The sequence below is a fragment of the Diaphorina citri genome, unplaced genomic scaffold (genome assembly GCF_000475195.1).
Source record: "Diaphorina citri unplaced genomic scaffold, Diaci psyllid genome assembly version 1.1 scaffold676, whole genome shotgun sequence".
NCBI lineage: Eukaryota > Metazoa > Arthropoda > Insecta > Hemiptera > Psyllidae > Diaphorina > Diaphorina citri.
The window spans coordinates 56,116-82,677 of NW_007378109.1; the positions used below are offsets into that span (position 1 = coordinate 56,116).

The 26,562-nt window shown below is 37.5% G+C and overlaps 2 protein-coding genes across 3 annotated transcripts; one reads left to right on the top strand and one right to left on the bottom strand.

Moving 5' to 3' along the window:
* The first annotated feature begins 4,608 nt into the window (after positions 1–4,608).
* On the top strand, positions 4,609–23,278 carry LOC103511116 (dual specificity mitogen-activated protein kinase kinase 4-like). The gene is made up of 17 exons (XM_026824974.1): positions 4,609–4,781; positions 5,056–5,195; positions 5,765–5,824; positions 6,454–6,550; positions 8,650–8,790; positions 9,336–9,522; positions 12,843–12,962; positions 14,036–14,070; positions 16,430–16,512; positions 17,689–17,933; positions 18,423–18,535; positions 19,102–19,207; positions 20,375–20,457; positions 21,583–21,693; positions 21,726–21,834; positions 22,053–22,157; positions 22,461–23,278. The coding sequence occupies exons 2-16, from the start codon at positions 5,177–5,179 to the stop codon at positions 22,113–22,115; spliced, it is 1,572 nt and encodes a 523-aa protein (XP_026680775.1). The 5' UTR covers positions 4,609–4,781; positions 5,056–5,176; the 3' UTR covers positions 22,116–22,157; positions 22,461–23,278.
* Positions 13,301–13,946, bottom strand: LOC113468210. 2 transcript variants are annotated; one of them, XM_026824979.1, is made up of 2 exons: positions 13,713–13,946; positions 13,301–13,439 (listed from the first exon to the last, which is right to left on the bottom strand). In XM_026824979.1, exons 1-2 carry the CDS (start codon positions 13,943–13,945, stop codon positions 13,367–13,369), a joined length of 306 nt encoding a protein of 101 aa, XP_026680780.1. In that variant the 5' UTR covers position 13,946; the 3' UTR covers positions 13,301–13,366. The 2 variants fall into 2 exon arrangements, with proteins under 2 accessions (XP_026680780.1, XP_026680779.1); XM_026824978.1 differs by having other exon boundaries at positions 13,319–13,399; positions 13,673–13,946.
* Positions 23,279–26,562: the final 3,284 nt, after the last annotated feature.

Sequence of the window (26,562 nt, forward strand, 5' to 3'; positions counted from 1 at the left end):
TTCTATTTTCGTCGGAATTTTCCCTCGTTTTTCTTGCCTCCATCAGAATATGCTTAATACTTGCACTATGTTTTATGCATGTTTTTCGTGCCGTTGAAGCATTTTCAATTATTTATATTACGGCCCGGCTACATTATATCAGATTTCTAACTACCGAACTGAAAATATTCTTGACTGGTGTATGGCCGAATGTATACAAAAAAATAGAAAGTAATAATGAGAAAATATCAAAGTAAAACAGCATATTTTTCTCTGTTAACTTCGGCAAACCAAGTGTTTCTATTTTCGTCGGAATTTTCCCTCGTTTTTCTTGCCTCCATCAGAATATGCTAAATACTTGCTTGAGTGTTAACTTTACGTTGATTGTCCCCGATTTTATTTTTATTTTTTGTTAGTTTTTGTTTCCTTAGTGATTTCTTCATCTACCTCATTTTTTTTTATTTATTTTTGTCGTTTTTTGAATTTAAGTTATTTTTTAAAATATTTTGTTTACATTTCCCCCTTCTTTTTTAGTGAGCAATTTATTTTTGTCGTTTTTTGAATTTAAGTTATTTTTTAAAATATTTTGTTTACATTTCCCCCTTCTTTTTTAGTGAGCATGATACAAAGCTCATCATTACATAATACAATAACCTAAATTATATTAATCTATGAATTTTGAATTAATAATACATATATTTTTTCGCTAGTGGATCCAGCTTTGCCCAAAGGGACTGCAAATTTGTTAGCCTATTTTAAGATGAATTTTGTGATATAGAATTCTTTGCCAATGACCTAAAATAACTCAACTTTTAAGAGTATTTAAAATTTAGAGACCTTGTTTATTAAATCGGTCCGTTATTAAATAATGTTTTTTTCTTATACTGGCCAGTAGCCTACAATATACTAGCCAGCAGTCATTAAAAAGAAGTGGGGAAATTGTAAACAAATATTTCTTTATTATTTTTTATTACTCCTGTACATTTCATTCTTCTGTATAAAATTTAAGTTTATGTTTATTAATTTTATTTGTCTAATTAATTATTTTTATCTTTTAATTTATTATTCGTCTCTGTTTATTTTTAAAAAATCATCTATTTTTCTCTTCCCTTACCTTCTGTGTCGTTATAATAGAATATTTAATTCTCATGTAATATTTTTATATGTTTTCAAAATTAGAAATTGCATGGTTTTTCTTCTCAAAAATATGTTTTTAAAAAACAATTAATTTGATGTGGAGAAAAAAGTTATCTACATAAGCACGTAATACCTGTGTAGATGTTATTTGATGTGCATAATATAAATTCAAGTCTAAGTATAATATAATATTATTAATAAAATATGAAATACAGACTCTAAAAGAAACAGTTCATTTGATGAACTCTAAACAATGGTGGCAGAGCGTATCGTAAATTTTATTTGATTTCTTTTAAAAATAATTACTTGGTACTGTTGATTTAATTTTGAATTTATTTTCCAATCGCAGAGATTACGAATGTAGCTTTAACGTTGTTAATTTCTTTTATTACTTTTTGCATTGAAATTAATTTTCTCTTAAATTTTTAGCAACATTTTTCTTAATTTTCACATGATTTCCCCCCAAATGTATTCTATATTTTATCCCGTTCCATCGCGCAACATTTTATAGTTTTCCCCCTCTGTTTATTTCATGTTAATTTTCTTTCATCTCGGTGCTTTTAAAAACTGAAAAGTTGTAAAAATATAAATACCCACTTAATTACACCCCTCTGTTTATTTCATGTTAATTTTCTTTCATCTCGGTGCTTTTAAAAACTGAAAAGTTGTAAAAATATAAATACCCACTTAATTATTTAAAGATTTTAAAGTAAGGCGAATAGGAAGTGGGAAATATTCAAACAGGAAGAAATTCAAATACGTACACTCGTACATAAGTTGGGAGATTTTGTTGTAAAGTAGGTACATAGTTTTCAGAAATATAATTTGAAAATGTTAGTTATTAAAAAAAGTTTTAAATATAAATGAAATTGAAGTTGTTATAACGTTAATTGTAAAGTACATAGTTTTCAGAAATATAATTTGAAAATGTTAGTTATTAAAAAAAGTTTTAAATATAAATGAAATTGAAGTTGTTATAACGTTATACTTTTCGGAACAAAGAAAACAAAAAGTCAACCATTTATTTTTCTGTATGCCGTCTTATCTGAGTAACTGGTTAATTTCTTACTTTGTCTTCGTATGTGAATACAAAATAATTAAAAATATTGTACAAGATAGCATACAAGAAACTCGATTTGAAATGGTGACATGTGTAGCTTCTCATTTTGGCAATAGATATATCTTATTTTACTTCTGTCTCAACAAGTTTACCTGTTTGTTTATTTATTTTATTTCCGGAGTAAAACAGATGCTAGAAAACACAAAACCATGGGCCAAGTATATCTTGGACTTTTCTCCACAGCTCACATTTTTTACTAACACCGATAAATCCACTAAAACTACAAAAATATTTTGTCATTAGGATAACAACAAAAAATACCTTTAAAACCTTCACAGCCTTATTTAGAACTTCTATGTTGTATTTGTATACAGCACAGTTCAATTTCAAAAATTCTCTCATTCCTATTTTTTTATTTCAATCTCAGGACTTTAGTATTCATGAACGCTGCTTTTTTGTTAATTTTTAGAGCCTCTATACATACATAGGTATAAGCTGATAAACTTCAAGTTATGTGCGAGCACCTACTTCGTATTGTATCCCTGCTCTATCGGAATGGGAAGTCAAAAGCAGTGGCACATAGTAAGAGTTTCAAATGAGGTAGCTATAAATATAAACCCATTTAGAGTATGTCCCAAAAGCAATTGCAATTTTTGTTAAGTGATAAAGTACAAGGTTAGCAAAAAAGAATTCGTAGAGAAGAAGATATTTCTCTAGCTTTTATTCAGAACTCGCCACTGTCAAAGAAGTTTGTATGGTAATATCTGTAATACATAGGTGACTTGATAGTAAAACTTCTCTTTATCGCACTAGCCAGCTAAGTAACCAGATCTGAAGGGTCTAGAATTCGCCCCCATGTATTTTCCTACTATAATATTAAGTTAACTTCTTTTTAATTTATGAAATAACCCCTGAAGTTCCTTGGAAGAAAATAATTCAGGTTTCATGTAAGTTATTATTATTTTTTTTTTTTTAATTTATCTTTATTTTTTGTCTAATTAAACAAACTATTTAAGTGTTAATTTGATATATATATAGGTCGACCAGGTTTGGATAAGTCCTTCTATGGGGACAGACGACACCGAAGCGAATACAATAGCCCGTCCCTTATACCTTTTTTTATTACTATTCGTAATAATAAAGGAAGGACGGACTAAAAACTGACCTGTAGTATACCTATTGAGTTAAAGCCCGTTCCCATTTGTCGTGAATTTCATTGGGGACAGACCGACAGACGACACCGAAGCGAATACAATAGCCCGTCCCTTATACCTTTTTTTATTACTATCGTAATAATAAAGGAAGGACGGACTAAAAACTGACCTGTAGTATACCTATTGAGTTAAAGCCCGTTCCCATTTGTCGTGAATTTCATCCGACTTTTTTTTTTCCTCCGAATGTCCTGTAGGCAATGTAATTTATGAGAGTGTTCCCTCCCACACAGACGACACGATTTTTTCTTCCCCGAACAAGTGGGACCGGGCCTTGGCTTCACTTTTTATAAAACCTCAAAATCCAGTTCTCTTTAGGTCCTTGTTTATCGAATAGTCGAACAAAATATTCGATTAATCAACTCGACTTTCGATAATCGATTTTTCATTTCGATAATTCGATAAAAATATTCGATTAATCAACTCGACTTTTCGATTTTTCATTTCGATAATTCGATATTTTTTTCATTTTGTGTTTTTCGTTTTTCTGTTTTACTTTTTCATTATTTCATTTTCAATTTTCATGTAAATTTTGTGGTTTTCCTGCAGAAAATTGGAAAAGTCAGGAATTTCCTCGAGAGTCACACCAGACACCATTTTCTTTCTATTTGCTGCAGTAATTAAAACTATGAACATTAATGAAACACTTTAACAATGCGAATAGTCGAACAAAATATTCGATTAATCAACTCGACTTTCGATAATCGATTTTTCATTTCGATATTTCGATATTTTTTTCATTTTCGTTTTTCTGTTTTTCATTTTCAATTTTCATTTTTCATGTAAATTTTGTGGTTTTCCTGCAGAAAGTTGGAAAAGTCAGGATTTTCCTCGAGAGTCACACCAGACACCATTTTCTTTCTGTGTTTTTCGTTTTTCTGTTTCTGTTTTTCATTTATTTCATTTTCAATTTTCATGTAAATTTTGTGGTTTTCCTGCAGAAAATTGGAAAAGTCAGGATTTTCCTCGAGAGTCACACCAGACACCATTTTCTTTCTATTTGCTGCAGTAATTAAAACTATGAACATTAATGAAACACTTTAACAATGGCTGGAAATCAAGGTAAGTGGAAAAAAGAAACACCCAGCTCCAGGAAACAGGGCAACTGAAACCACTTCTGCCAAAAAATCATCTGTCACTAATAATTTTATTGATAGGTCTTATCAGAGAATGCAGGTTGATTGATAACAGTTCTTATCTCGCCAGGTGATGTCAGTACATCGGTGACTATTTCCACTTATCTGTATTGTTTTCAAAATCTGTTTCTAGCTCTAAAGGAAGTGGAAGAAAATGAAAAAGAGGAAAACCATACCTCCCTTATCTAGTCTCAAGAATTCAGCTTTTGATAACTAGTGAAATGGATCATCTTTAAAATAGTTACAGTTTGATTTAAAGTACAGTAGAACCTCAATTACCTATTTCAACCAATTGGGACTGGGGGTAGTTGAAATGATCATTTTCCATGATCTTTTCCTCTGATAAGATAGGATATCCTTTGAAAGATAGAAAACAAGCTGGGTCCGTCCCTCCGGGAATTTTTTAGCCCGTAGTTTATTCGATCGTGATTAAAGAAAATCAGTACTTATGTACCTAAATGGACTTTGGAGTTGAAAATATGGAATTTGAAATATTGAGGTTCTACTGATTAACTGTTATCCTGTCTTAAAGATGAATCACCCTAGTTCATTATAAAAACAATTGATTATTGAAACATAGTGTCAGTTTTATATCCGTGCTACCAACTCAAACATAAAGCTGAGTGATTTTGAAGTTGGAACAGAAAGGTATCATGGATTTAAACCGAAAAGGTGAATTAATATGTTGAAATATCAGTTACGTGGTTCTGTGAGATGTAAATTTCACAACTGACTTGATAGAAAAAAAGTTTTTTTAAAAAAAAAATTAAATTGTTTGCCAGTTTTACCTGTACTCATTATTATTTCTATTCAGAGACTTTCTGATGATTTTAACTTCATATCATATTTTTGATGATTTTAGCTTCATTAATTTTCAGAGGGGATATTTAGATAAAGCTGAGTGATTTTGAAGTTGGAACAGAAAGGTATCATGGATTTAAACCGAAAAGGTGAATTAATATGTTGAAATATCAGTTACGTGGTTCTGTGAGATGTAAATTTCACAACTGACTTGATAGAAAAAAAGTTTTTTTAAAAAAAAAATTAAATTGTTTGCCAGTTTTACCTGTACTCATTAATATTTCTATTCAGAGACTTTCTGATGATTTTAACTTCATATCATATTTTTGATGATTTTAGCTTCATTAATTTTCAGAGGGGATATTTGATTTTTAGACTTAGGAACCATGTAAAACCTCCTCCCCTCATAGATATGCCTATCATTGGTCTTTATCTTTCAGGTCCCAGTAGACCAAACCGATTTGTTCTTCCGTCAGAACAATCCATCAATGAGAAAGCAGGTAAGTTTCTCTCTCTCTCCTGTCTATGTCTCTTTCCAATTAATTCAAGGCCAGCCACTCACTATCAAGTAGAACCGTTCTTCCGTCAGAACAATCCATCAATGAGAAAGCAGGTAAGTTTCTCTCTCTCTCTCCTGTCTATGTCTCTTTCCAATTAATTCAAGGCCAGCCACTCACTATCAAGTAGAACTGACAGGTACACCTGATCAGGTTCACCTGTCAAACTTTATGTTGTACACAAAAAGCCCACTCCGAGGCTAAGGTGTAGGGTCAAACAGATATATAGGTTGGGTTAAGCTTAACCTGATCAGGTCCACCTGTCAAACTTTATGTTGTACACAAAAAGCCCACTCCGAGGCTAAGGTGTAGGGTCAAACAGATATATAGGTTGGGTTAAGCTTAAAAGTAGAACTGACAGGTACACCTGATCAGGTCCACCTGTCAAACTTCATGTTGTACACAAAAAGCCCACTCCGAGGCTAAGGTGTAGGGTCAAACAGATATATAGGTTGGGTTAAGCTTAAACAAATCTATGAATTAAACTGTATTACTTCCCAGTGCACCTACTAATTTTCATTCTACCTACCTACATTTCTACCTTTGAATTTTATCCTTTTTCTCTATTTCAGCTGAAAAGCGCAGACAGTTGAAACAGTTGGAGCTACAATTTGCGTCCAATTCCTCTATACCATTTTCCAACAATGCATTGGGATTTCCATCATATGTGTAAGTAAAATCACAAAATACCACTCACACTGCTTTCTAGATGTATTTCTATGAGTCCAACAAATTGTGGAGCTTGGTTGAAATCCCTTGAGATAGTATAAAGGCTAATTTATGACCTTAGAAGTTGAAAGTTATTGGGGTGTTTTATTATTTCTATTCACATTCACAAAATTACAAACAAAACACAAAATTATACATTTATTTTCATCTCCAAACACCTCCTACGAGCCTGAGAAAAACAATTGAAAGATCATCTCAGCCAAATCAAACCCACCACTAGACGAGTACTGACACCACCCAGATGCTTGGCTAAACGACAAGGCATCAATGTGGATATTCTTAGCTAGAAAGTTGAAGCCCAGGAGAACCAGATAGCTGTATAAGCTAAGTAGGATTAGGAAGAGCCAGAAAAGAGACCAGTTGCAACACAGGAGGTGTACCATTTCCCGGAGTTCACGGAACTGATTGAATGTGACATAGTCATACAGGGAAATTTCCTGCGGGCAGCAAGACATTTTGTAGCTCACCCAGTCCAGAAAATCTCAAGTTTGTTTATCTTTGATGTTTTCTAATCTTGTTCTGTGGACTTCTGAAGGGCAAAATCTGAACCAATAGATGGATGGTACTATATTCCTTAATATCTACTTTTTCTTTTTTTGCTTGTGGTTGGCAATGACAGTTTTACACACGTTTCTAGTTTACTTTTTAAAATTTTCCTACAGCTAAAACAAATAGAGTCGAAAATTTTCAAATCTGATTTTGATATACAATTTGCAATTTCGGTCTATGAATATTTTTTACTTGAACTTAGGAAGCCTCTTTTTTCATTGCTGTTCTGGCCACTACTAATTAATTGATATATTATTATAGTGAGCTATTGTAACTGTAATTAGTGACTTATCAAGTACTTGATATCTCTGTACAATAGAATGACGTCAGATCCCTATATTATAGGTTTTTTCTTTCGTTATTTTGGCCACTACTAATTAATTGATATATTATTATAGTGAGCTATTGTAATTGTAATTAGTGACTTATCAAGTACTTGATATCTCTGTACAATAGAATGACGTCAGATCCCTATATTATAGGTTTTTTCTTTCGTTATTTCAAGAGGTTTGAGATAGAAAACTGTAAAAATAGAGGTCTTATCATCCCGAAATTGAGAGAAAGAAGACATAACAAGCCTTATCTGTTTAGGATAAGCTTTTCTAAGATTACCAATGTTTCATCAACTCTAAAAGTAAAAAACACACTACCATCAGACCATCACGTCACGTGAGCTCCCGTGATAGTAGTGTGGCTGTCCTGAACGAAATCACCTACAATATTATGGGAAAACTTTGAACTACATCTTTCTGACTCCCCATGAGCTCACGTGACGTGACGTGATAGTAGTGTTTTTTTTACAATATTATGGGAAAACTTTGAACTACATCTTTCTGACTCTCCATGAGCTCACGTGACGTGACGTGAGGAATATCGTTCAATGTCTAAAATTTTCGGAACAAAAAAGAAGAAATATGTATAACCATGTTGATGTACATACATTTTGATGAGAAATCTATTAGATGAGATTTTCGGAGTGAGTTTTTTTTTTCAAGAGGTTTGACAGAGGTACTTAACTGTAACTGCTAAGGTCTTATCGTCCCGAAATCGAAGAGAGAAGGAAGACAGAAAAGGAAAAAGCCAGCCGTTTGGAGAAGCCGAGAACAAACATTATCCCATCAGGATAAAATCCGCCACGGGCGAGAATTGAACCCGTAGCCTAGCGCTTACAAGGTAGACGCGCTACCAACCAAGCTAACTAGGCTGGCCAGATTGTAGTGTATTTCTAGTTTAACACTGTTTTTATGTTTGTCCACCAGGGCTCAACCGGAGAACATAGTCAACAACGATGTCATCCTACAACAATCTAACAACCACCGAACAAATGTGTCTTTGGAAACATTATCCCATCAGGATAAAATCCGCCACGGGCGAGAATCGAACCCGTAGCCTAGCGCTTACAAGGTAGACGCGCTACCAACCAAGCTAACTAGGCTGGCCAGATAGTAGTGTATTTCTAGTTTAACACTGTTTTTATTTTTGTCCACCAGCGTTCAACCGGAGAACATAGTCAACAACGATGTCATCCTACAACAATCTAACAACCACCGAACAAATGTGTCTTTGCCCTCACCCCACCCTCCCACCAACCCGCCTGATCTCACATCTGTGACTAGTGATAAGTGCAATAAGTAAGTTTCTAAGTAGGTTGTGTGGGTTCGAATCCTGGCCAGGGCAGATATTTTCTGACCAAAATTTTCCGTTCTTGGAAAGGTGTGGATGTAAAAGAATGTGCCTTGAAGTAATGCGAAAGCAGTTCCAAGGTAGGTACAACAATAAAAAAAAAAGTTGGTAAGTTTCAAAGTTAGTTGTGTGGGTTCGAATCCCGCCTGAGGCGAATTTTATCCTAGAATATGAGGGTACGTCGTTAAGACACTCGTCTGGTAAATAAGGAGGGCGTGGGTTCAATCCCAATCTAGATATGTAATTTTATCATTCCTCTTCGCCTTTTCCTGTGTACTGCAGGGGTCAGCGTTTTTCCGTCATCCTCTCAATCAGCCCTAACTAGGGTGATTGCTTTGTGCTGACATTTGGTTTTGGCTACAAATTTTACGAGTGGATGCCCTTGCACTCAACCTTTGCTATTTATTTCTTTAGCAAGGGAAATTCAGGCTGGTATACTCCCTGATTAAAGTCCCCCAGCCAGACTATTGAATTGTATGATTTCCTCTTACAGGGATAGTAGTAGTCGACTCAAAATGTGTCAAAGTATACAATCGTCAGGGAAGCTGAAACTGTCTCCAGACACAGTGTATGACTTCACATCTGAAGACCTGCAAGATCTGGGTGAAATAGGTCGTGGTGGCTTTGGTACGGTCAACAAGATGATTCACCGGAGCAGTGATACTGTTATGGCAGTCAAGGTAATTCTTTATTTTAATATAAGAAAGCTTAATTATTTACTTATCTTGGGGATTTTTTTTAAGAGGTTTGCCAGAGGGAACTGTAACTGCTAAGGTCTTATCGTACCGAAAGAAGGATAGGAGAAAATCAAACGTTCCGAGAACGAACATCAGGATAAAATCCGCCCCGGGCAGGAATCGAACCCGCGGCCTAGCGAATAGAATAATTTCCGAGGCCGTCATTTAAGACGAAACTAGGTTTCAAGTTCAACTCTCGAATTGTGGAATCTGATTGGTTGATTTCAAAATGTTTAGCCAATCAGATTGCTTCATCCGAGAGTGATATGAAACCGATAACCATTCACTCCTTCACACAAAGAGGTTTGCCAGAGGGAACTGTAACTGCTAAGGTCTTATCGTCCCGAAATCGAAGAAAGAAGGATAGGAGAAAATCAAACGTTCCGAGAACGAACATCAGGATAAAATCCGCCCCGGGCAGGAATCGAACCCGCGGCTTAGCATAGCACTTACAAGGCAGAAGCGCTACCAACCAAGCTAACCTTGGTGTAGTTGATGATTTAGGCCATTTAGGGAGTAAGTAAACAAAGGCTAGCACTTACAAGGCAGAAGCGCTACCAACCAAGCTAACCTTGGTGTAGTTGATGATTTAGGCCATTTAGGGAGTAAGTAAACAAAGGTTATATTAGATTGATTTCTTGTTTTTATTCTGGCAAACGGGAGACTCGAACCCTCAACCTGTCTATTGTGTTGCAGGGAATTGAATAAAAAGTAAGAATAGAATAATTTCTGAGGTCGTCATTGAAAACGAAACTAGGTTTCAAGTTCAACTCTCGAATTGTGGAATCTGATTGGTTGATTTCAAAATGTTTAGCCAGTCAGATTGCTTCATCCGAGAGTGATATGAAACCGATAACCATTCACTCCTTCACACACTAATCTAATAGGTACCTTACATGTACAGGAACGTCGAGTAATGTCATTATTACTAATGATCATGTAATTCCGGATCATGTAATTTTTCATCATCATTACTTGGAAATAATGACATTACTAATGATTGTGTAAGGTACCTATAATAAGGCCAGCCACTCACTATGAGGTAGACCTGACAGGTACGGCTGAAAAAGTCCGTCAGTCAGGTCTACCTGATACCTGAGTGAGTCGCTGGCATTAAGAACCCGAACACCTAGAAAGCTGAAATAATATGTTCTATCAATAATATGTTCTATCAATGTGATTTCTTAATTATTTAGCCTTAAGATACCATGGTATTTCTCAATTTTTTAGCCTTAAGATACCATGGTATCTTAAGGCTAAATAATTGAGAAATCACATTGATTGATCTCAGGTACCATAAGCATTGTACAAAAAATTCAAAGGAAACAAAAGCTGAAGGTGAAGCTCATTCAGGAGCAAAGTCAATGGGAGAGAGAGCTGAGTGATAAACTGGGACAGCAGGAGGCTCAGAAACAAGAAGAAGAAGAGGAGATAGAGAGATTGAAATGTAAACTACAGGATTTGCAACATCAGTACGCGAAACAGGAGGAAGATGTGTTCTAGTTGTGCAATAAAAGAGAATTTTGCCGAAATCCAAACTGCTTCTTGACCAGTTCTCTCTTCACATCTTCCTCCTGTTTCGCGTACTGATGTTGCAAATCCTGTAGTTTACATTTCAATCTCTCTATCTCCTCTTCTCCTTCTTGTTTCTGAGCCTCCTGCTGTCCCAGTTTATCACTCAGCTCTCTCTCCCATTGACTTTGTTCCTGAATGAGCTTCACCTTCAGGAAGACTTAAAGAGGTAAGTACATTAAAATTATTCAAAATAAAAGTACAAAATCTTAAACCAAAACCTAAAACCTAAGCTGGAGAACGTGGGTTTGAATCATTGAAGGGGAAAATTCTCAGCAACCTCAATCCAAAGACAAGCATTTCGGTCTGTTTACTATCATTCATTTTTGAATGAGGATAGGAAAGATAATAGTTTCGATTATTTGTCCTTCGTAGTTATGAACCTAAATCTAAAACCTAAGCTAGAGAACGTGGGTTTGAATCATTGAAGGGGAAAATTCTCAGCAACCTCAATCCAAAGACAAGCATTTCGGTCTGTTTACCATCATTCATTTTTGAATGAGGATAGGAAAGATAATAGTTTCGATTATTTGTCCTTCGTAGTTATTTTTTTATTTTTTTTATATATTTTTTAAGAAGTTTGACGTTTGACAGAGGGAACTGTAACTCGTCATTGAAGACGAAACTAGGTTTCAAGTTCAACTCTCGAATTGTGGAATCTGATTGGTTGATTTCAAAATGTTAAGCCAGTCAGATTGCTTCATCCGAAAGTGATATGAAACCGATAACCATTCACTCCTTCACACACTAATCTAATAGGTACCTTACATGATCATTAGTAATGTCATTACTAATGATGGAATTCCGGATTTTCTGATTTTTCATCATCATTACTTGGAAATAATGACATTACTAATGATTATGTAAGGTACCTATAATAGGCTATAATAAGACCAGCCACTCACTATAAGGTAGACCTGACAGGTACGCCTGAAAAAGTCCGTCAGTCAAGTCTACCTGATACCTGATAATGAGTGATTGGCATTAAGAACCCGAACACCTAGAAAGCTGAAATAATATGTTCTATCAATATGATTTCTCAATTATCTAGCCTTAAGATACCATGGTACCTTAAGGCTAAATAATTGAGAAATCACATTGATTGATCTCAGGTACCATATAAGCGTTGTACAAAACAATACAGTTAATATGTTCTAGTTGTGCAATAAAAGAGAATTTTGCCGAAATCCAAACTGAGCGCTAATTATGACCAATTTTCCGTGGTGAAGCAAGATATCGAGTAACCTACAAGGTGCTAGTCAGAATGTAAAAGTCTCTATACTTACTAACCTGGTTACCAATGGTTCTCTATTGCTGGCAGCTGTCATACGCAAAGTCTTAGTTGTTTCAGACGGGCCACCCTGTATTGTCTCCTCGTTATCATGCTTGATGCATATGTTGTGCGCAGGTAGCTTTTGTTTCCGTTTCTGCTCGAACAAAGGTTATATTAGATTGATTTCTTGTTTTTATTCTGGCAAACGGGAGACTCGAACCCTCAACCTGTCTATTGTGTTGCAGTGAATGCAGGTTGATTGATAACAGTTCTTATCTCGCCAGGTGATGTCAGTACATCGGTGACTATTTCCACTTACCTATCTGTATTGTTTTCAAAATCTGTTTCTAGCTCTAAAGGAAGTGGAAGAAAATGAAAAAGAGGAAAACCATACCTCCCTTATCTAGTTGTGTTGCAGAGGATTCGCTCCACGGTGGACGAGAAGGACCAGAGGCAACTTCTCATGGATCTGGATGTGGTGATGAAATCTAACGAGTGTCCCTATATTGTGCAGTTCTATGGTGCTCTCTTCAAAGAGGTGAGTGGGGGTTTGATCCCAGGGGTCGCCGGAATTGAAGGATTTTGTCTATAAGTCTTTGTCTAGGTAGCTAGGGGACGTTAAACAGAGAGTAGACTAGTTACTGGCTGTGCGACCATAAACAAGGAACAGCTAACCCTAACCAGCCTAGCCAGCTTATAGTTTCGAAGGGCTCTCTCTGCTTGAAAAGAACAAGCACAAGTCCTCACAATGGTTGACTACGGTTCAGGACGAGCCTATTAAACATGGCTAAAGACCATCAATCTGGTGTATGGCTGATAGAAGAGATATTTTCTCTATTTTGTCATCACCTTTCGGTTGTAGCTAAAGCCGCTACAACAACAACAACAACAACAACATCTAGGTATATTTTCCTCACTCCCCTGCTATCTTCCGATACTCAATCAGCACGGGTTCCGGTGCTGTTTGAACTCAATCTGTTGCCTCAGTGAAGTCAAATATTTCTCCCGTTCCATGGTCTTCCGCATTTCTCACAATGGTTGACTGCGGTTCAGGACGAGCCTATTAAACATGGCTAGAGACCATCAATCTGGTGTATGGCTGATAGAAGAGATATTTTCTCTATTTTGTCTTCACCTTTCGGTTGTAGCTAAAGCCGCTACAACAACAACAACATCTATATTTTTCTCACTCCCCTGCTGTCTTCCGATACTTAATCAGCACGGGTTCCGGTGCTGTTTGAACTCAATCTGTTGCCTCAGTGAAGTCAAATATTTCTCCCGTTCCATGGTCTTCCGCATTTTCTCCCTCTCCTCTTCCTCCTTGATCTCGGCGCGTATTTGTTTCCACGTTTCTATCTCTGCCAATTTCTGGCGTGTCCGATCCGCGCAGTGCCGTTTCTGTTGTTCGATTTGGTCGATCAGCACTTGTTGCGCGTGCGTTTCGTTGAGTTTGCGCAACTCCTGCGCTTTGTTGAGCTGCGCGAGTTTGGCTGCGTTCCGTTTTTCGTTCTCTCGCTCCATACTTTCCTGTGGAAAAGCAAGGAAGAAGTAAAGATAGTGTATTTTGTCTGATTTCAGGGATATCACTAATTCACTATATCTCGTCTCTAGGTGATAATGATATCAACAGAGGCGTGTTTCATAATGTAAGCTAGGCTTCCTTAACCGCCTAACCCTTCAAATTAAATTGATCCCAAGGGGAAGGTACACCTAGACCCTTGACAAATGGAGTGTGCCTGAAGGCATGTGATGTGTTCAAATTTCCAATCCATTCGACCCCTAACTTATAATTTACCGAAAATAATAAATGATTCACCAACATAGGCTCCGTTTTGTTTGTATGCACCCCCCTCCATTGTCCCTTCTTCCTCCACGCTGAAAACTATTTTAGACGAAACTACACCTAGACCCTTGACAAATGGAGTGTGCCTGAAGGCATGTGATGTGTTCAAATTTCCAATCCATTTGACTTAAAATTTACCGAAAATAATAACTGATTCACCAACATAGGCTACGTTTTGTTTGTATGCACCCCCCTCCATTCTCCCTTCTTCCTCCACGCTGAAAACTATTTTAGACGAATATTATATAAAAATTATCCAAGCCGTGAGAATTAACCAACCAAAAAAACCTCTGGCATTAAAGGTGTTAACTTAGCAATCCTGTGGCAGCAATGTGTTCAAATTTCCAATCCATTCGACCCCTAACTTAAAATTTACCGAAAATATTAAGTGATTCACCAACATAGGCTCCGTTTTGTTTGTATGCACCCCCCTCCATTGTCCCTTCTTCCTCCACGCTGAAAACTATTTTAGACGAATATTATATAAAAATTATGCAAGCCGTGAGAATTAACCAACCAAAAAAACCTCTGGCATTAAAGGTGTTAACTTAGCAATCCTGTGGCAGCAAAGGTGTTCTTACCGGCTTGGCTGCGTTCCGTTTTTCGTTCTCACGCTCCATACTTTCCTGTGGAAAAGCAAGGAAGAAGTAAAGATAGTGTATTTTGTCTGATTTCAGGGATATCACTAATTCACTATATCTCGTCTCTAGGTGATAATGATATCAACAGAGGCGTGTTTCATAATGTAAGCTAGGCTTCCTTAACCGCCTAACCCTTCAAATTAAATTGATCCCAAGGGCAAGGTACACACTACACCTAGACCCTTGACAAATGGAGTGTGCCTGAAGGCATGTGATGTGGAAAGAACCAAAAAATTCTGAAGTGGAGGATTATGAAATTCGGCTTCGAAAAGCCTCCAATTGGGTAGGAAAACCCAAATCTGAGGGGAATATCGTTCAATGTCTAAAATGTTCGGAACAAAAAAGAAGAAATATGTATAACCATGTTGATGTACATACATTTTGATGAGAAATCTATTAGATGAGATTTTTGGAGTAAAAGTTGTGTTGATCTTGAATTTCTCTCTGTGTGATATCACACCAGCTTCCTTTTATTTGAATTTCTCATTTTCTTACCTGTTTAGCTTTAAAATATCGAGAAAATTAGCAAAACTGGTCTTTCAAACTTGAAAAAGAGGGGTTCCATTAATGAGTGCGGTAGCGCTCCGCCCCGCCTAGTCAAAAAAGTTTGACAGCGCTACTAGAGATATTATACGCCACAGACCAAGTAGCCATTTTCAGGTAGTTGTAGAGGGAAAAGCTACAAATGATGGAAGAATCAAGTTCATACCTGGGAATTGGAACTTCATGCCGTTTTCTTTTACCTGGAAAATTAAACTTAATGCAGCATTTATTTACCTGGCAATAGAACCTGGTCCAACCACCGAGTCTCCCACAACATCACAGTTTGTTTCTGGTTTCGCTTGTAAGATATTATACGCCACAGACTAAGTAGCCATTTTCAGGTAGTTGTAGAGGGAAAAGCTACAAATGATGGAAGAATTAAGTTTATACCTGGGAATTGGAAGTTCATGCCGTTTTCTTTTACCTGGAAAATTAAACTTAAAAAGAAAATTTGCACTCCAGAGTTCCCGGGTTCGATTAGTGCTCCGGTGATAACACGCTGGGGATTCAGAAACATAATGCAGCATTTATTTACCTGGCAATAGAACCTGGTCCAACCACCGAGTCTCCCACAACATCACAGTTTGTTTCTGGTTTCGCTTGTGACAATATTATGGGAAAACTTTGAACTACATCTTTCTGACTCTCCATGAGCTCACGTGACGTGACGTGATAGTAGTGTTTTTCTACCTTAATGTAGAGGGAAAAGCTACAAATGATGGAAGAATTAAGTTTATACCTGAGAATTGGAACTTCATGCCGTTTTCTTTTACCTGGAAAATTAAACTTAAAAAGAAAATTTGCACTCCAGAGGTCCCGGGTTCGATTAGTGCTCCGGTGATAACACGCTGGGGATTCAGAAACTTGATGCAGCATTTATTTACCTGGCAATAGAACCTGGTCCAACCACCGAGTCTCCCACAACATCACAGTTTGTTTCTGGTTTCGCTTGTCATGTATCATCTTCACTATCTTCAGATTAGCCTCGGTAGCATCCTTTTTATATTCCGCGCTACGAGACTGTATTAGTGAGGCCAAGTCTCTCGCTCTGGAGGCACTGAGTAAATTCAACCTGGTGGGAAATAAATGAATTAAATAATAAATAAATCATAAATTAAAATCGGTCATGGTAAAGGAAAAATAAAATAAAAGATAAAATATGTCTTGGACGCTCATTTAGGCGACGATTTCACTTTGAAGACCTGAAAAGAAAAGAGGAACTACGGACATTTTCTTCTACGACTTCTAGATCCGGAGGTAAATCGTTTTGAAATATACTGATAAATCAATAACTACGAAGCCAGCCTAGTTAGCTTAGTTGGTAGTGCGTCTGCCTTGTAAGCGCTAGGCCGCGGGTTCGATTCCCGCCATTGGACGCTCATTTAGGCGACGATTTCACTTTGAAGACCTGAAAAGAAAAGAGGAACTACGGACTTTTTCTTCTACGACTTCTAGATCCGGAGGTAAATCGTTTTGAAATATACTGGTAGGTAAATCAATAACTACGAAGCCAGCCTAGTTAGCTTAGTTGGTAGTGCGTCTGCCTTGTAAGCGCTAGGCCGCGGGTTCGATTCCCGACCGTAGAAGGAAAAAATATAATCTATCAGTAGGATATACCTTGTTTAGACCGTTAGTTTTTTCAAGCTTAGAATAATGTAATATGCTCTCTAAAGCTTGCTACAGGCGATCAAGCAGGATGCTTGATCAAGTATGCTGGTCTGCAAGCTTGATCGTTAGTTACCTTAAGGCCATTTGTTCAGATGGTATTTATAATATAATCTATCAGTAGGATATACCTTGTTTAGACCGTCAGTATTTTCAAGCTTAGAATAATGTTATATGCTCTCTAAAGCTTGCTACAGACGATCAAGCAGGATGCTTGATCAAGTATGCTGGTCTGCAAGCTTGATCGTTAGTTACCTTAAGGCCATTTGTTCAGATGGTATTTATACAAAGGGCTAGCTAGGGTAGGCTAAAAAAAGTAGAAAAAAAATAATTCTGTTTGTGTTTTTCAAGCCCAGCCTCTGTGTATAATGCCACCGCATGCTCGGGTTTCTTCATAAAATCAGTACTATAGTGGGACTTGAAATTCTGAAGGTGACAGTATAAATAAAGCATTCAGTAGGGAAAAAATAATATTGTTTGTGTTTTTCAAGCCCAACCCCTGTGTATAATACCACCGCATGCTCGGGTTTCTTCATAAAAACAGTACTATAGTGGGACTTGAAATTCTGAAGGTGACAGTATAAATAAAGCATTACTAATACTTCTATCCCTCCTACCTTCACAGGTGACGGTAGCCACAGTGAAGGCTCTGAACTATTTGAAGGAGGAGCTCAAGATAATTCATCGGGACGTCAAGCCGTCCAACATCCTACTGGACAGACGGGGCGCTATTAAACTCTGTGATTTCGGCATCTCGGGACAGCTGGTGGACTCGATAGCCAAGACCCGGGACGCCGGCTGTCGGCCCTATATGGCGGTGAGTTTTTGGTGGCGGACCGTCATCTAGATGGCTCTGAAATTATCTGATTTGGTTTGGATTCAGTGTGCTATGTACAATTGTACAGGTCATCGATTGTCGAGGATATGTATGTAGGTACGCTCCATTACTGCTAGGAAGTAGGAAGGAGAAAAATCCATTACCGTAGATATAAACCTTGATAAGTGTGATTTCCTAATTTGAACTTCAGGGGTCGAGTTTATTATTATTATTTTAAGATGATTGTTTCACCGCCGTTTTTATTTCGTAGCAGTGGAACATTAGATGCGTGCGATCTGTGTTGTAGCATGCCCATTCCATAGTATGTCTCATCAGATAGGTGAAAAAAGACACAATACTTCCCATTTAAATGTTAGGACAACAGGAGAACACCAAAAAGGAACTCCTTGAGAGGACGAAGGTTTTCTTTTTTTTCCCCCCAAATATTACTTTACATTTTTATGTAATTTTCCATTTTGTTTCCCTTAGCCGGAGCGCATTGATCCACTGCGGGCGCGAGGTTATCCGTCATTTAAGACGAAACTAGGTTTCAAGTTCAACTATCGAATTGTTCAACTGATTCAACTGAGTTCAACTGATTGGTTGATTTCAAAATGTTTAGCCAATCAGATTGCTTCATCCGAGAGTGATATGAAACCGATAACCATTCACTCCTTCACACACTAATCTAATAGGTACCTTACATGATCATTAGTAATGATGGAATTCCGGATTTTCTGATTTTTCATCATCATTACTTGGAAATAATGACATTACTAATGATTGTGTAAGTTAGGTACCTATAATAAGGCCAGCCACTCACTATAAGGTAGACCTGACAGGTACGCCTGAAAAAGTCCGTCAGTCAGGTTTACCTGATACCTGATAGTGAGCGACTGGCATGAAGAACCCGAACACCTAGAAAGCTGAAATAATATGTTCTATCAATGTGATTTCTCAATTATTTAGCCTTAAGATACCATGGTATTTAGCCTTAAAATACCATGGTATCTTAAGGCTAAATAATTGAGAAATCACATTGATTGATCTCAGGTACCATAAGCGTTGTACAAAACAATACAGTTAATATGTTCTAGTTGTGCAATAAAAGAGAATTTCGCCGAAATCTAAACTGAGCGCTAATTATGACCTATTTTCCGTGATGAAGCAAGATATCGAGTAACCTGCAAGGTGCTAGTCAGAATGTAAAAGTCGTCACACTTACTGACCTGGTTACCAATGGTTCTCTATTGCTGGCAGCTGTCATACGCAAAGTCTTAGTTGTCTCAGACGGGCCACCCTGTATTGTCTCCTCGTTATCATGCTTGATGCATATGTTGTGCGCAGGTAGCTTTTGTTTCCGTTTCTGCTCGAGAGTGACGTCATAGCTGGCGGGAAATGTTCCATAGATCATGGTCAGGAGAGCTAGATCGGTAGGTGGTTGGTCTTTTGATATTTGGTCAACGCGATGAAAAGCCCTGAAAAAATTAAAGAGGTTCGATAGCGGGAGCTGCAATAACGGAGGTATTATTGTCTTTAAACCGAAGAGAGAAGGAAGACAGGAGAGGAGAAACCCAGTTCCGAGAACGAACCCTATCCGTTCAGGATAAAATTCGCCCCGGGCGGGAATCGAATCGCGGCCTAGCGCTTACAAGGCAAACGCGCTACCCTTCAATCTAACTAGGCTGCGTATTATCGTCTTGAAATCGAAGAGAGAAAGAAGACAGGATATATGTAGGAGAAACCCAGCCGTTCCGAGAACGAACCCTATCCGTTCAGGATAAAATTCGCCCCGGGCGGAAATCGAATCGCGGCCTGCTAGATCAGTAGGTGGTTGGTCTTTTGATATCTGGTCAACGCGATGAAAAGCACTGAAAAATTAAAGAGGTTTGATAGCGGGAGCTGTAATAACGGAGGTATTATTGTCTTAAAACCGAAGAGAGAAGGAAGACAGGAGAGGAGAAACCCAGTCGTTCCGAGAACGAACCCTATCCGTTCAGGATAAAATTCGCACTAGATCGGTAGGTGGTTGGTCTTTTGATATTTGGTCAACGCGATGAAAAGCCCTGAAAAATTAAGAGGTTTGATAGCGGGAGCTGTAATAACGGACGTATTATAGTCTTAAAACCGAAGAGAGAAGGAAGACAGGAGAGGAGAAACCCAGTCGTTCCGAGAACGAACCCTATCCGTTCAGGATAAAATTCGCTTGTGGCCCCCGGCCTCAAGATTTCGTAGAGGGAACTATAAAAATAGAGGTATAGTCCGTATAGTTATAGTTAACTATAACTATACCCATAACTATAACTCTGATTGTTATAGTTTCCCTCTGTAAATAACGTTCAATAAAAAAAAAAAAAAAAAAAAAAAAATCGGTGAAATCAGGACGGTGTCGACTATGTGTGGACGCATCTTAATACATATTTTTGTTCCCTCAATTACAGGTGGTACAAGGAGACCCGCCTCGTCTTTCCAATAGCTCTAGCACAGTGTTCTCTAAGGAATTCATCGATTTTGTCAATACTTGGTGAGTGAACCAACCTGTTGCAGCACGATGAAAAGATGTCACATTATTAAGCTGATAAAAACAGATACACTTTGTTGATCTTAGCCAAAAGGGCATATTAAGAAGAAGAAGAAAAGAAGAAGAAGAAGAAGAAGAAGAAGAAGAAGAAGAAGAAAAATTGGTGTTTTATGTCGTAGCATGCCCTATTATTGTCCATCCTGTATGGGTGAGAAAAGGCATAATCTTGTTATTCTTGTGGTCTGTATCGTTTGTTGATCTTAGCCAAAACGGCATATTAAAAAAAAATTGGTGTTTTATGTCGTAGCATGCCCTACTATTGTCCATCCTGTATGGGTGAGAAAAGGCATAATCTTGTTATTCTTGTGGTCTGTATTGAAGCATGTCCATCCAATAATATGCCCTTCATTAGATTAGCGATAAAACGCACCTCCCATTTAGATGCTGGATCAACATGAGAACACCAGAAAGTAACCCACTGAAATATTTGCAATCCAAATATTTATTCAGATTAGCGATAATACGCACCTCCCATTTAGGTGCTGGGTCAACATCAGAACACCAGAAAGTAACCCACTGAAATATTTGCAATTCAAATATTTATTTATTCGACGATGGTGGAATTCGTATCCAGGACTTTCTGCTTGGCAAGCAAGTTACCACTGGCCTAACCGTACTTTATTTTTTATTTATTATTAATCTTCTTCTTACTAGCCTTTTTTTTTAGTGTCATTCGAGCAGGATAAACAAGATATTTATTTCATTTTTTAAAAGATGAGTGTTTCACCGCCGTTTTTATTTCGTAGCGATGAAACAACTGCTACATTGGACGCTTGTGGTCTGTGTCGAAGACTGTCCATCCCGTAGTATACCTCTCATCAGATGGGCGAGAAGAGACACAGTACTTCCCATTTAGGTGCTGGGTCAACACGAGAACACCAGAAAGTAACCCGTTGAAATATTTGCAATCGAAAAACGAGTACAATTTTTTGTCGATGGTGGGATTCGAACCCGGGACCTTCTGCATGGCAAGCAAGCGCGTTACCACTGGACCAACCGTGCCCCCAAACCATATATTCAACCGTTAACCATAACCGTTACCATATATTCTATTCTATTCTTTTTCAGTTTGATTAAAGAAGAAAAGGATAGGCCCAAGTACAGCGCCCTGTTGCAGCACGAGTTCATTCGCCATTCTGACGAGGAAGACGTAGATATTGGCAAGTATATGAGTGAAATAGATATGTATATTCTATTCTATTCTTTTTCAGTTTGATTAAAGAAGAAAAGGATCGGCCCAAGTACAGCGCCCTGTTGCAGCACGAGTTCATTCGCCATTCTGACGAGGAAGACGTAGATATTGGCAAGTATATGAGTGAAATCAATGTGATTTCTCAATTATTTAGCCTTAAGATAAGATACCATGGTATTTAGCCTTAAGATACCATGGTATCTTAAGGCTAAATAATTGAGAAATCACATTGATTGATCTCAGGTACCACAAGCGTTGTACAAAACAATACAGTTAATATGTTCTAGTTGTGCAATAAAAGAGAATTTTGCCGAAATCCAAACTGAGCGCTAATTATGTGAGTGAAATGATTGACGCTATGCATAGCAATGGACTCAGCATGTTCACTACCAATCAGGTAGATGTCTAACTAAACGGAGGCGAAAGACATTCTCGGCAAAAGAAAGAAATCCTTACGCCCGTTTCAAGACTTTGCAAAAGCGTTCGATCGCATATTTTTCCGTTTATTCGAAGAAAAAAGGGGTTTTACCGCGTATTCCCCCGTTTTCAATTCGAGGAAAAACCCTTTTTCCCTCGGGGCAAAAGACTTTCTCCGCCCGTTTCAAGACTTTGCAAAACCTATTTTCCGTGGTGAAGCAAGATATCGAGTAACCTAAAAGGTGCTAGTCAGAATGTAAAAGTCTCTATACTTACTAACCTGGTTACCAATGGTTCTCTATTGCTGGCAGCTGTCATACGCAAAGTGAAAGAAATCCTTACGCCCGTTTCAAGACTTTGCAAAAGCGTTCGATCGCGTATTTTCATGTTGATGCCGAAGAAAAGGGGGTTTCTATCGCGTATTTTCATGTTCATTCGAAGAAAAAAGGGGTTTTATCGCGTATTCCCCCGTTCTCAATTCGAGGAAAAACCCTTTTTCCCTCGGGGCAAAAGACTTTCTCCGCCCGTTTCAAGACTTTGCAAAAGTGTTCGATCGCATATTTTTCCGTTTATTCGAAGAAAAAAGGGGTTTTTATCGTTTATTTTCATGTTCATTACCAATCAGGTGGATCCCTAACTAAACGAAAGAAATTCACCTGTTTCTAAACTTCGCAAAAGCATTCGATCGCATATTTTCCTGGTTTTCCAAGGAAAAGGGGTTTCTATCGTGTATTTTCTAGTTTATTCGAAGGAAAAAGGGGTTTTTATCGTTTATTTTCATGTTCACTACCAATTAGGTGGATACCTAACTAAACGAAAGAAATTCACCTGTTTCTAGACTTCGCAAAAGCATTCGATCACATATTTTCCTGGTTTTCCAAGGGAAAGGGGTTTCTATCGTGTATTTTCTCGTTTATTCGAAGGAAAAAGGGGTTTTTATCGTTTATTTTCATGTTCACTACCAATTAGGTGGATACCTAACTAAACGAAAGAAATTCTCCGCTCGTTTCGAGACTTTTCAAAAGCGTTCGATCGCTTTTTTTTATTCGAAGAAAAAGGGGTTTCTATTGCGTATTTTCCCCTTTTCGAGGGGAAATGCGCATTTCCATCGCTTACCCTCATTCATGTTTAAAGGAAATGGTTTTCTATCGCGTATTTTCTCCGTTTTCTATTCGAGGAAAAAAGGATTTCTATCGCTCTTTTTCCCCTTTTTTATTCGCGGGAAAACGGTTTTTTTTAACGCGTATTTCCATGTTTTTCTCCCCGGGGAAGAAAGTTTTCGATATTTCCCCATTTCTGGATTCAGGAAAGCTTGCGATCGCATATTTTTTTTCGAGGGGAAATACGCATTTCCATCGCTTACCCTCATTCATGTTCAAAGGAAATGGTTTTCTATCGCGTATTTTCTCCGTTTTCTATTCGAGGAAAAAAGGGTTTCTATCGCTCTTTTTCCCCTTTTTTATTCGCGGGAAAACGGTTTTTTTTCATCACGTATTTCCATGTTTTTTTCCTCGGGGAAGAAAGTTTTCGATGTTTCCCCACTTCTGGATTCAGGAAAGCTTGCGATCGCATATTTTCCCCTACTTTTTCTTTTCCTTTTTTTCGAAAACGAAAATATGGACTTGGAAAAAGCGTTCGATCGTTTCGAACAGGTCAAGGTCACAATCAGTACAGCTCCGCCCAGCTTCCCCTCTCCATTTTACTCAACCAATCATTAATCCGCATTTTCTTTTTACTTTTTTGTTTATAAGCAATATTATTCTAAAAAAAAATTAGTCGCCTCTTATTGGCAGTTGAGTAAAGTGGTACTTGTTCAGATGTCACGCCAATGGAAAATTGCTACAAAAGGGGCTGTTACAAATGAGCAGTGATCAGTGTTATTATAAGGTTAGGTTAAACACAAAAATTAGCTTTCTTTTTCATTGTCGTGGCTTCTGAATAATTACCGAAAGTTATTAAATTGCAAAGCTTGCAAATCTGAAGCTCTTTGGTGCCCTATAATCTATCAGTAGGATATACCTTGTTTAGACCGTCAGTTTTTTTTTAAGCTTAGAATAATGTAATATGCTCTCTAAAGCTTGCGACAGACGATCGCTTGATCAAGTATGCTGGTCTGCAAGCTTGATCGTTAGTTACCTGAAGGCCATTTGTTCAGATGGTATTTATACAAAGGGCTAGCTAGGGTAGGCTAAAAAAAGTAGGAAAAAAATAATTTTGTTTGTGTTATTCAAGCCCAGCCCCTGTGTATAATAACACCGCATGCTCGGGTTTCTTCATAAAAATAGTACTTACTATTAGTGATGGGTAAATACCCGGGTACTTATTTTTGGGGTAAATACCCAATTTTTATAAATACCCGGGTATTTTCAAGAAGCGCCTCACAGTACTATAGTGGTACTTGAAGGTGACAGTATAAATAAAGCATTACTAATACTTTTATCTCTCCTACCTTCTCAGGTGACGGTAGCCACAGTGAAGGCTCTGAACTATTTGAAGGAGGAGCTCAAGATAATCCATCGGGACGTCAAGCCGTCCAACATCCTACTGGACAGACGGGGCGCTATTAAACTCTGTGATTTCGGCATCTCGGGACAGCTGGTGGTTGAAGTGGTATTACCTGTACTAAACCATACGCCGAAAAAGGGGGAAATGCCGAAAGGAAAATACGGCACTACTCTACTTGTCATTTGTAATTTTATTGTTTGTTACCAAGGTTCGATTTCTCAGTAAGAGGGCCCAGCTGCCCACTAAAAATTTAGGCACGAAAAAGGGGAAATGCCGAAAGGAAAATACGGCTCTACTTGGCATTTGTAATTTTATTGTTTGTTACCAAGGTTCGATTTCTCAGTAAGAGGGCCCAGCTGCCCACTAAAAATTTAGGCAAGCGCTCATTCATAGTTTTAGTTTCACCATTCACATCATGGTTCAAGTAGGTGTGTTATTCACTTTTTTGGTGTTTACTTTACTTGGTATTTTTTACTACTGAATTGATGTTTGAAAAGTTTCTTCAAATTAACTTTGGTACCTAGGCAAGTTTCTAACAAAGAATCCTTTTCCTTCTCAAAAAGGAGCTTTCTTTTTCATTGTCGCGGCTTCTGAATAATTACCGAAAGTTATAAAGTTGCAAAGCTTGCAAATCTGAAGCTCTTTGGTGCCCTAATGAAGTATTTTCCTTGTGCAATTTCCCCTCTTCTGAAGCTCGTCTCCCTTCTTTTGAAGTGGTAGCACCTGTACTAAACCATACGCCGAAAAAGGGGAAATGCCGAAAGGAAAATACGGCTCTACTTGTCATTTGTAATTTTATTGTTTGTTACCAAGGTTCGATTTCTCAGTAAGAGGGCCCAGCTGCCCACTAAAAATTTAGGCAAGTGCTCATTGCAAATTTTGGTAAGTGCCCATTGCAAATTTAGGTAAGTGCTCGTTTGCAAATTTAGGCAAGTGCCCATTGCAAATTTAGGTAAGTGCCCATTTGCAAATTTAATCTCTGCATATTTATACTTATGTAAGTCTGTTCCCTCTGTCAAACCTCTTAAAAAAAAAGAAAAAAAAAAGAAACTCATTTAATTCGTTCACTTACCGTTCTGGTTCTGTTCTTGTTACAGGGAGATTGCTGGATTTGCATGGAGCTCATGGACACATCACTATAAGTGCCCATTTGCAAATTTAGGTAAGTGCCTATTTGCAAATTTAATCTCTGCATATTTATACTTATGTAAGTCCTCAGAAACCTTATCCATACTGTTAGTCAGGATTAATTTTACTTGGCTAATCCTGTTAACTAGACAGTGTATTTCGCCAATAGCCCGTTCTTTTTTCTAATAACTTTAATTCTAATAACTAACAGTTGTAGCCGAATTGAAATCGTAGTATGTACTTTATCGGTTTGGGCCTTCATTCATAGAAAGAAAATTTTTGATCTGAACACAGACACAACATTTTCACTTTCAAAATTCTCTGTAATAAATACACAAAATCATACGAGAAACAACACCAGCGAATCCCGGAGGTTATCATTGGCAAGGTGAGTAGAAATACGAATAGAATATGAGTCGAGTAGAATAGAAACCGTAGAAGGAAAAAATATAATCTATCAGTAGGATAAACCTTGTTTAGACCGTCAGTTTTTTCAAGCTTAGAATAATGTTATGTGCTCTCTAAAGCTTGCTACAGACGATCACCTCAAGTATGCTGGTCTGCAAGCTTGATCGTTAGTTACCTGAAGGCCATTTGTTCAGATGGTATTTATACAAAGGGCTAGCTAGGGTAGATTAATAAAGTACATACTACGATTTCAATTCGGCTACAACTGTTAGTTATTAGAAAAAAGAACGGACTATTGGCGAAATACACTGTCTAGTTAACAGGATTAGCCAAGTAAAATTAATCCTGACTAACAGTACGGATAAGGTTTCTGAGGACTTACATAAGTATAAATATGC